At 42.1% G+C, this 11,089-nt stretch overlaps 1 protein-coding gene across 1 annotated transcript in view; it reads right to left on the reverse strand.

The window, feature by feature from the left end:
* Positions 1-10,672, reverse strand: part of faf1 (Fas (TNFRSF6) associated factor 1) — a 415,765-nt gene extending 405,093 nt beyond the window's left edge. The window contains exons 1-2 of the mRNA XM_063064333.1: positions 10,531-10,672; positions 6,761-6,914 (exon numbers count right to left, since the gene is read on the reverse strand). Of these exons, the coding sequence (XP_062920403.1) occupies positions 6,761-6,883 (123 nt within the window). The 5' untranslated portion in view covers positions 6,884-6,914; positions 10,531-10,672. The remainder of the gene's footprint in view (positions 1-6,760; positions 6,915-10,530) is intronic.
* Between the last annotated feature and the right edge of the window lie 417 nt (positions 10,673-11,089).

Below are 11,089 nucleotides of genomic sequence, written 5' to 3' on the forward strand. Positions count from 1 at the left end.
CCCCTACAATACATTTTTATACAATCACCACTTATTCTTATCAAATCAAGAGAACAAGCCAAATTTACCCAATCATTTCTCTTAATGTCAATGCCTATATCCTAGGAATTAATCTGGTAAACCTTTGTTGATTTGTTCCAGGGTAGCTATGGCCATTTTTAAACTAGGGTACCGAAACAATACACAGTGCTCTTGATATGACTTTACTGAAACCCTGTTCAGTTGTCCCCTCTTCTCCTCACTACTATAAGGGAGGAGTTACAGGAGCCTGAAGACACACACACAATGTCTTAGGAACAAGTTCTGTCCCTCTGCTATCAGATTTCTGAGTGATCCATGAGCTCAAGAACATTACATTACTATTTTGTACCATGTATTGATATTATTGTTTATTGTAACTTATCTTAATTGTTTTATGTCTTGCATTGTACTGTGCCCCAAAACAACAAATTTCATGACACATGTCAGTGATAATAAACAAATGAATCTCTCTGAAGCTCAACATTGATTAGTCTTGCACCATTTAATCAATATCTCGCTTTTCTATTTTTCTTGCCAATGTGGCTAGCCTCTCATTTTCCCACATTATATTCCATCTACCATTTACTGACTCACATATTTAATGTCTCCCTTACAGACTTCATGTTTCCTCAGAAATAATAATTTCAATTCTCATTGTATTGTCAGAACACTACCGTATGTTCCTTCCTACATTTGCTAATAACACGAACATAGGTGGGAGAACATCAAAGGACACGGTATCAAAGGTTACGTGGAGAAGGCTAGGGAGTGGGGCTGAGGAGGGGAGAAAAGGACCAGCCATGATTGAATGGCAGAGCTGACTTGATGGGCCAAATGGCCTAAAGATCATATGGTCTTATGGGCATGTTGCGATGGAGGTATTTGGACTCTGTAATAGGATATAGGTAATTTAAGAGGGTGGACAAAAGTTTGGTAAATGGGGTTTAATGTAGAAAAGTGTGAGGTCAGGCATTTCCACAGGAGGAATCAAAAGGCAGGCATTCATCTCAATGAAAGAGAAAACAGTGGAGCACAGAGGTTCAAATGTATGAAACATAAAATGTTGGTATGCAGGAACAGCATGTAGTCAGGAAGGCAAATGCAATATTGGCATTTATTGCAATTTTAGAAAAGGGGTAGTACTATTACATTGGAACACGGTGCAGTGAGGCCACACTTGGAGTACTGTACACAGTTTTGGTCCTCTTATTTAAAAAAAAGTACTGTGATTTGAGACCGTCCAGAAAAGACTCATTGGGCTAATACCTAAGGTGAGAAGTTTGCCCTATCATAAATAGTAAAAAAGTTAGATCTGTATTCTTTGGAGTTTGGAAAAATGAGGTGTGATTCTGCTGAAATATATAAAACCCTCAATGGGCATGATACAGTTGATGTTTCCACTAGTGGGTGGGCAGGGACACTCTATTTGGCAGGGGAGACTTGTGGTTGTGAAACAATCACAGGTTCTGGGGTCCCCTCCATGGTGGTTGTGGGAGTTGACTCTGGGACTGCAGGAAGTGGTTCTGACTCAAACACGAGGAAATCTGCAGATGCTAGAAATTCAAGCAACACACATAAAAAATGCTAGTGAAGGCAGCAGGCCAGGCAGCATCTATAGGAAGAGGTACAGTTGACGTTTCGGGCCGAGACCCTTCGTCAGGGCTAGTCAGGTTCTGACTAGTGGTTGATGATCAGTAATGAGGGTAAATTCTCTCCCATGCGAGGACTGGTTGAAATGTTTTACACGTCAAATGAGACTGAAGGCCTGTCTGTTGATCTGTGCATAACTTTTTTCCGCACCTGTAAGGGAATTTGATACAAAGGCTGCATCTACAGTATGCCATAAGGCAAGGCATCACAGGCAAGCTTTATTGGACATTGTGGATCTTCATGTGTGAGTACAGTGTATGATGTCACCATTTCCTATACCTTTTGGAAAACCACCTCACACAGCTTTGTCCATTGCCTTTTTTCCCCAATCTGTAGTAATGAGTTCAAGGGGCGGAGCACAGCAGCCAAGTTGGCAGAAACCTGTTATAGTAATTGACAAATACTCAAAAGGACCGTAACTGTGACACGTCCTTTGGCCTTAGGGCATCCACCACTACTTGAATTTTCTAAGCACACTTGCTTTATCTTGTGTGTCAATGGTGTGACCACAGTAAGTGATGCTTGGTTTATAGAATTCACATTTGTTACATTATGCTCTGAACCCATAGCTTTCCAATCTTTTTAACACTGTTTTGAAATTTTAGAGATGTGCCTTGTCATTCTTACCAGTGACAATGATGTCATCCAGATAACAGTGAGTGCCTGGGCAGCCTTGCAGTACCTGGTCCATTACTTTCTGCCAGAGTGCAGGTGCAGTTGTTACTCCAAAAATAAGTCCATTATAGCAGCAAAATCCTTTGTGAGTGTTTATGTGAGAAACACTTTGGACTCTGCTTCCATCTCCATCTGTAGACAGGCCTCACTAAATCCACATTGCTGAAGTGCTTCCCTCCAGAAAGCTTTGCAAAGACATCCTCTATCTTGGGCGGAGGGTATTGATCTACTTTCAGTACTGAGTTGATAGTGACCTTAATATCACCACAGATCCTGACAGACCCATTCTTCTTGATTACTGGGACCACTCACATTACCCTTGGGCTCCACTCAACCTTGGAAAGAATTCATTCATCTGCCATTGTCATGGTCCAGTCCGTGAAGTCCGCATTCCGGTTCACAGTACGGTCCATCGACCCTTGCTCCAGGTTTTCCTGTCTACCCTGTTTCTGTTACTGTTGAGCACTAATTGAGGCAGCTGATTCTCATTGGGGCTGGCTGCATAAATACCTCCAGAGATCAGGGCATGGCTGCTGGATTGTTCTTGTCCTTACCCCTTGTATCCCTTCCCCTGCCTTCTGTTTACTCGCCTTGCATTGCCTGAAGCCTTGCCTTGTCTTGCTGGTAACTCTCGCTTCGTCTCGCCTGAAGTCTTGTCTTGGAGCCACCCTGTACCTAGCTCCCTTCCTGTCCCTTGCCTCCATCAGGTAAACCAGGCCAGATTGCAGTTATCCTACGGTGGGTCCTGTCCCTTCCTGTCCCTTGCCTCCATCGGGTAAGTCAGGCCAGATTGCCATTACCCTGCAGTTGGTTCTCTCCCTTCCTGTCCCTTGCCCCCGTTGCATAAGCCAGGCCAGATTGCCGTTACCCTGCAGTGGGTCCTGTCCCTTCCTGTCCCTTGCCTCCATCGGGTGGAGATCTGTGCCCTGCCCAGGTGATCCGCGCCTTGCCCAGGAGCACCGCACCCTGCCCAGGAGGAGCTTCAAGACCCCAAGCCTCAAGTCTCTAGTCTCAAGTCTCTGGTCTCCTGCCTCGCCTCAAGTCTCAAGCCTGAAGACTCCAGCCTCGTCCTGCCTGCCAGCCAAGTCACATATTGCCTAGTTCTGGGGTCCAAGCCAGAGGCAAAACCCATGTTCTGGGTCCTTGTCCAGTCTCTGGCTTGGAGTTCAAGCCCTGGCTCCTAGCTCTCTTGTCCTGTTCTGGGTTCCTGGTTTTCATGTCCATGTCCTGGCCCTCACCCTGTATCCTAGTCCTGTCCCTAGTACTACAGTGTCTGTGTTCTGCACTTGGGTCCGTTCCCAGACACCTCAGTACGACAGCCATGCTATCTGGCTCACTTTTTACTTTATCATGGATGGTATGAGGAACCAGATGGGCTTTGTAAAGCTTGGGTGTGGCATTTTCATTTAATGCTAGTTTACCCTTTATATATTTTAGTTTTCCAATGCCATCTATGAACACTGTTGTGCCATTATCCAGTATCTTTCTTAATTCACTTCCAGTTGACTCCGTTGCAGGGGGTGGGGCATGCAAATTGTGGATGAATATCCAATCAAGTTGTAGTTGTCTCGGCCAATCACGTCCTCACAATGCCGGCCCTCCTGTTTTTACCACATATAAGCCCAATATGGCATTTCACTGTTACGAATGCAATTCCCACAGGAATTGTCTTTTCTCCAGTATAAGTTCTGTAGGCTTCAGTCCAGCATCTTTGAAGTGCTTTTCAAACTCATTTTGTACAATGACTGCAACAGCCAAGGTAATGTCCAATTCAATTTTAATTAATTTACTGTTCACTTCTGGTGTAAGCTATATTGCTCGTCTATTATTAGTTTTCACATTGTAAATCTTAAGGCTACCTAGAGCTGAGTCACTCTCACCACTATCAGAGATTTCTTCAACATCATGCATATTAGTGCTCCTTTTGAAACTGCCACTTGATTTTTTTATCTTTTTCTCTTCCTTGCACAGTCTATTTATTTTTGTCTGTCCAACATGCTCCTTGCATGTGTCCTAGTTGGTTGAATTTTCTCTAAGTTTTGCCTTTAAATCTACATTGGTCTGGTATATGTGAGTATTTACCATAATGGTAACACAATCTGTTCACTCTGATTAGATGATGCAAGTTTGTTCATGCTCACTTTCATTCCTGGCTGCAACTTGCATGTCTCTGGTTGCTGTTTGTACAGCAATTCCAGCTGCTCTTTTAAATATGAGTTGTGCTTCAGTTAGGGGTAATTCTTGAATGTTTTCTTGTAAGATTCCACAAACTAAATGATCACTCGGTGCATCATTAAGCTCATTACTGAAATGACAATGCTCAGCAAATCTCTTCAATTTTGCCATGAACACTGAAATGGACTGACCTTCCTTTGTATTCACTTATGAAATCTAAAGCATTCTGCAATCAACAATGGTTTCAGTTCTAAGTGTTCCTGTATTACTTTCACAATATCAGCAAAGTTCATTTTGGCTGGTTTGGTTAGAGTAGTCAAACTTCTCAGCAAACTGTGTGCATTCCTATCTATTACATTCAGCAAAACTGGCATTTGCTTTTCATTGGCTATGTCATTTGCTTCAAAATGCTGCCCAATTCATTCAGTGTACAAAGTCCAGTTACCTGTTGTGAAATTGAATGTGACGTCACCAGTCATTTCTGCTTTTTTTCCCTATTATTACCTCCTGGTACTCACTGTTAATGAACCCATGAAGTTCGTCCGTTCTTGTCGTTTTTATTAACACCAGCATTTTCTCTTGCAAAGAAAATAAATTTGTTGCATTTTTTAAAAACTTGAACATCTCATTGCACTTTTTAAAACTCAAACGTCTTGTTGCACTTCAATAGGTCAGCTTGTGTTCATTTTAATATTTAATTGTTGCCACTATTATGTTTTGTAACTCCAAAACTAACGGAAAGAAAAATACGGGAAAACCAGGGATAAACATTTTGTTTTTATTTTAAGTGAGGCATACAATTATGATGTGGTGGCATAATGACATATGCCATTCAGGTACTTTTAAATATAACACATAATGAATTATTTAAACAAAGAGTCTAGCACCAGGGGTGCGCAGCCTCAGAATAATGGTGAATTTAGTACAGAGATGAGGAGGAATTTCTTTAGCCAGAGTTCAGGAATTCTGTGGAATTCACTACCACTGATGGTTGTGGAGGCCAAGTCCTTGAGTATAATTAAAGTGGAGGTTGATGGGCTCCTGATTATTCAGGGTCCCAAAGGTTATAGGGAGAAGGTAGGAGAATGGGATTGAGAGCGATAATAAATCAGTCATAAAGGAATGGCAGAGCAGACTCAATGGGCTGAATAGACTAATTCTGCTCCAGTACCTTATGGTATTATGATCTTATGATTTTGTATGGGTCCCTTTATTACCATACTAATAATGGACTTCTGCCTTTTCCCAATGCAGATGTGAGACTAACCTCCTTGGAGTTCCTTGTTCTCCTTCTTTTCCTTCATCCTTTTAATAGCAGCATTGTACTTATAGTTTTCTGGTCTACTAGGATCTTTCTAAAAACTTCAGTATGAATGCGCCCCGTCAGCTATACGAGGAGAGCCCAACATTATTCTATATTGCAAAAGCCAGAACTAACCACCCAATATAGGTCTGCGCCAGACTCCACAATGGAAGAAAAAACATTGTCAAGTAGACAGAGATCTTGGGTTCAGTGGATGATTTGTCTAATGTTTAAAATAAAATGATCACAAAATGCAACCAGGCTGTAAAAAATGCTTTCTTCACTGGGATATTAGTATTGCATATGTAGAACCTTGAAGTTGTAGATGAGTACATTCCCACAAAATCATTCAGCCTTCCCCAACCAGAAGCCTTTGATGAACTACCAGATCCACAATCTGCTGAGGGGCAGATCAGTGGCTTTCAGGTCTGGAGGCCAAGTAAGAGGTCCAGGTATGATCTCTGGAAAGCCATCTCACAGGCAAAGTGGCAATTCCAGACTAAATTTCAATCAATGAATGACATTCAACATCTGTGGCAAGGCTTGAATGCTATTACCTCTTACAAAGTGAAATCAAGTGAGATAGATGGCAGCAGGGCTTTACTTCCAGATGAGCTCAAAGCCTTCTACGCTCGCTTGACTGTCAAAAGATGGATTCATGAATTCCCACCCCGACGACCCTGAGATTTCCCTGCTGACATGACAGCACCCTTCAGGAGGGCGAACCCATGGAAAGTCTCCAGTCCAGATGGGGTACCAGTGCTGATCAACTGGTTAGATATCTTTAACCTCTTGCTTCGGCAATCTGAGGTACCCACCTGCTTCAAGCAGCCTTCAATCCTACCATTGTCTCAAAAGCACAATTGTTCGGTAGCACTTATATCCACTGTGATGAAGTGTATTGAGAGGTTAGTGATAAAGCACATAAACTCCTACCTGAGAGGTGACTTGGATCCACAGCAATTTGCATACTGGCACAACAGGTCCACAGCTGATACCATTTCCATAAGACAAAGGAGCAGAAGTTGGCCATTCGGCCCATCGAGTCTGCTCCGCCATTTCATTGGCTCTTCAGTCAACTCTGGAACATCTGGACAGCAAAGATGCACACATCAGGATACTCTTTATGAACTACAGCTTGGCATTCAATACTGCTATCCCTTCAAAGCTAATCAATAAGCTTCAATACCTCCTTGTGCAATTGGATCCTCGATTTCCGCACTTACCAACCCCAGTCAGTTCAGACTGGCAACAACATCTCTTCCTTAGTCACCATCAGCACAGGTGCACCACAAGGCTGTGTGCTTAGTCCCCTGATCTACTCTCTTTACACTTATGATTTTGAGGCTAAGCACAACTCTAATGCCATACTTAAGTTTGCTGATGACAACACTGCTGTTAGCCAAATCAAGGGTGGTGATCAATCAAATTATAGGAGGGAGATTGAAAATCTGGCTGAGTCACAACAACAACCCCTCTTTTAATGTCAGCAAGACCAAGGAGCTAATTATTGATTTCAGGAGGAGGAAACCAGAGGTCCATGAGCCATTGGGGGATCAAAGGTGGAGAGTGTTAGAAATTTTAAATTTCTCGGTGTTATTATTTCCGAGGACCTGTCCTGGGCCCAGCATGTGAGTGCTATCCTGAAGAAAGGACAGCAGCACCTCTACTTCCTTGGGAGTTTGCAAAGGTTCAGCATGTCATCTTAAACTTCAACAAACTTCTAGAGGTGTGTGGTGCACAGAATATTGACTGGTTTTATCATAACCTGGTATGGAAACACCAATTGCCAATTGAATGGAAATCCTATAAAAAGTAGTGGTTACAGCCCTGGCCATTATGGGTAAAGCCCTCCCCGCCATTGAGCATATCTTCACAAACCGCAGTTACTCATCATCAGGAACCCCCGCCATCAAGAATAAGGTACAGAAGCTTCAGGACTCACACCACCAGATTCAGGAACAGTTATTACCCCTCAACCAGTGGGGATAACTTCACTCAACTCTTCCCACAGCCTATGGACTCACTTTCAAGGACTCTTCATCTTGATATTTCTTGCTTATTTATTATTATTATTATTATTATTATTTGTTTTATTCTTTATATTTGCACAGTTTGTTGTCTTTTGCACATTGGTTGTTTGTTTGCCCTTTTGGGTGTGATCTTTCATTGATTCTATTATAGTTCTTGGATTTACTGAGTATGCCTGCAAAAAATAAATCTCAAGATTGTACATAGTGACATATATGTACTTTGACAATAAATTTACTTTTAACTTTGAAACTTAGAAAGCATAATGATTTTATTACACAATCACCAGCCTGAAGATAGAAAGATTCCAGGTGGAATAAATTTACTGAAATTTATTCTTCGGGGATTCTGGAGGCTTTACCAAATCTACAAAATATTTTTTGATTCATGCTCTTTATTTGATTATTTTTGTTCCAAGTAGGATGTACTATGTATGGTACAGCAGTTGTGGCTGTTACCTGTCAGCTCCAGGACCAAGAACAATGTACGTTTCCCCTGGAGGAACACAGCTTCCTCCCAGATTCCAAGGAAAGGCAAACAACAGGAATTCTGCAGATGCTGGAAATTCAAGCAACATACATCAAAGTTGCTGGTGAACGCAGCAGGCCAAGCAGCATCTATAGGAAGAGGCGCAGTCGACGTTTCAGGGACGCAGTATATCGCGTCCGGTGCTCCCGATGTGGCCTTTTATATATTGGTGAGACCCGACGCAGACTGGGAGACGGCTTTGCTGAACATCTACACTCTGTCCGCCAGAGAAAGCAGGATCTCCCAGTGGCCACACATTTTAATTCCACATCCCATTCCCATTCTGACATGTCTATCCACGGCCTCCTCTACTGTAAAGATGAAGCCACACTCAGGTTGGAGGAACAACACCTTATATTCCGTCTGGGTAGCCTCCAACCTGATGGCACGAACATCGACTTCTCTAACTTCCACTAAGGCCCCACCTCCCCCTCGTACCCCATCTGTTACTCATTTTTATGCACACATTCTTTCACTCACTCTCCTTTTTCTCCCTCTGTCCCTCTGAATATACCTCTTGCCCATCCTCTGGGTCAAACCCCCCCCCCTTGTCTTTCTTCCCGGACCTCCTGTCCCATGATCCTCTCGTATCCCCTTTTGCCTATCACCTGTCCAGCTCTCAGCTCCATCCCTCCCCCTCCTGTCTTCTCCTATCATTTTGCATCTCCCCCTCCCCCTCCAGCTTTCAAATCCCTTACTCACTCTTCCTTCAGTTAGTCCTGACGAAGGGTCTCGGCCTGAAACGTCGACTGCGCCTCTTCCTATAGATGCTGCTTGGCCTGCTGCGTTCACCAGCAACTTTGATGTATGTTCCAAGGAAAGGCGGGTCAGTTTGTATAAATCATTCAAAGGTGGAATGTGGGGTACGTTGATAGTCTACGACAGAGATAAGGTTGCGGCGGACAGTAAATTAAGATAAATGGGAATGGGCCAAGGAACTGCTCTGGTTCAAGCCATGAATGAACGGTATTCCACACGTTTTTCACTGTATCTATATACAATAATAAACAAAAATAAATATCAATACCAAATGGCTTCCTGTGTGACATAATACATATATAAGATAATTTCTACTTCCTGGCTATTATGAGTAAATTGAAAACTTCATATTGTGTAATTTCTACGTTTTTACCTCCTTTGCACAAATTAAGTGAAAATTGTAAGCTGAAAGTCAAATTTGTGTGAAAATAATCTTATTTGTTCCAGTTATAGGAATACTTAAAATCTGAGCCCACTCTTAATTCCTGCCTGTGGCCTACTTAGTTTGATTAACAATTAATCATTTGAGTACACCTATCACACCAAAGATTAGAACTGGTTTTGTTTTTCATAAAATAGTAAGCTGGCAACTTTCCAAGTTGAGCACCACTTTCTGAGAATAATTACAATAGCAATCATGATATAACTTGAAAAATAGCTAAAATTAATGCCAAGCCTCAGCAACTGCTTTTTTTTCAAAAAGCAACAGTCTACAGCTTTTGGCCCTGTTGGTAATCCAGCTGTAGATAGTGATGCTTTTCTTTAAATGGAGATAAATTTTAATTTATAGCAATGCTAGGAAAACCTTTATTAATTGTAAGTTGTATGCACAGTATATCAACCCAATAAGTGCAACTGCTAAATCACTGATGCAAAATATTAAAATGGGAATCACATTTTAAACAATGAACACTGAAACAACATATGGCCTGGGCTTCCTTTTACTTCAATGTCCAGTCTGAAATTAAATGTTATAAAATAGATTGGATTCAGATTTAATCATCAATTTGTAATGATTGGTGGATGTCTGAGTATTTGTTGGGATATAAGTATGGGGTTGTTCGATAGAAAATAGCCAAAATTTCTCCCCATGATACATTAACACCCAGAGGCCAGAGAGGCCTTGCTCTATTGTGATGCTTTTGCTGCTGAATAGCTTATTGGTAGATTTGTATCTTAAAAAAGTTAAAAGTAGAGGTGTGTTGTTGACTATAGGATGCCGATCAAAACTGCATTGCCTCAGAATATTAAAGAAGATGCTGGTAGATAAAACTTATGTTTTATAAAATCATCAACAAGAGTGTGATCCCTCCGTGTTGTGATGCTTTCCGTGAAATTACGATCGCGACAGCTAATGTATTTGACCTTTTGCATTAAGAACTTTTTACGTTTAACAGGCGACTTTCCAGGGAGCTGGTGCCCTTCCTCTCCCGATGTTCTGGGCCCGGTCTGGTCCTGGCCAAGGGGTATTTCGTCTGGCGTTTAAGATATTAACGACTTATTTTTAAAACAGTTTCTTTAAAGGTTTAGGTTCTTGTTGCTTCACAAATCCTGCGCAGCACATCGATGTCGTGATTTTCTGGATACCCAAATTCCCTTCAGCCGCCTTGGGCATAATTGGACGTTCACCTGTGTGACAGACACTGTGGACCACGACCATTTGGACAAATTGTCAGTTTCAGTAGAGAATGCCTAAACAGAAGATGGCACTTGGGTTAAAGAAATTGCGTGAATCAGGTAGCCGATACATGGCGAGTTTTGCTGGAGTTTTACTAAGTACCTTCACTCCAGAGAGCGCTCCGTTATGAGAGTAAACAGCCTGAACAGCTCCTTGCGATAGACCAAGGGCCCGCGGCAGAATCTTTACTTTGACCTTTGCGTACAAAAATGCAAATCAGTAGATTAATAAATGGAGTGGGAATGGGGATTGGCTCTTTCGATTTGCAT

The sequence above is a fragment of the Mobula hypostoma genome, chromosome 12 (assembly GCF_963921235.1).
Source record: "Mobula hypostoma chromosome 12, sMobHyp1.1, whole genome shotgun sequence".
Classification (NCBI taxonomy): domain Eukaryota; kingdom Metazoa; phylum Chordata; class Chondrichthyes; order Myliobatiformes; family Myliobatidae; genus Mobula; species Mobula hypostoma.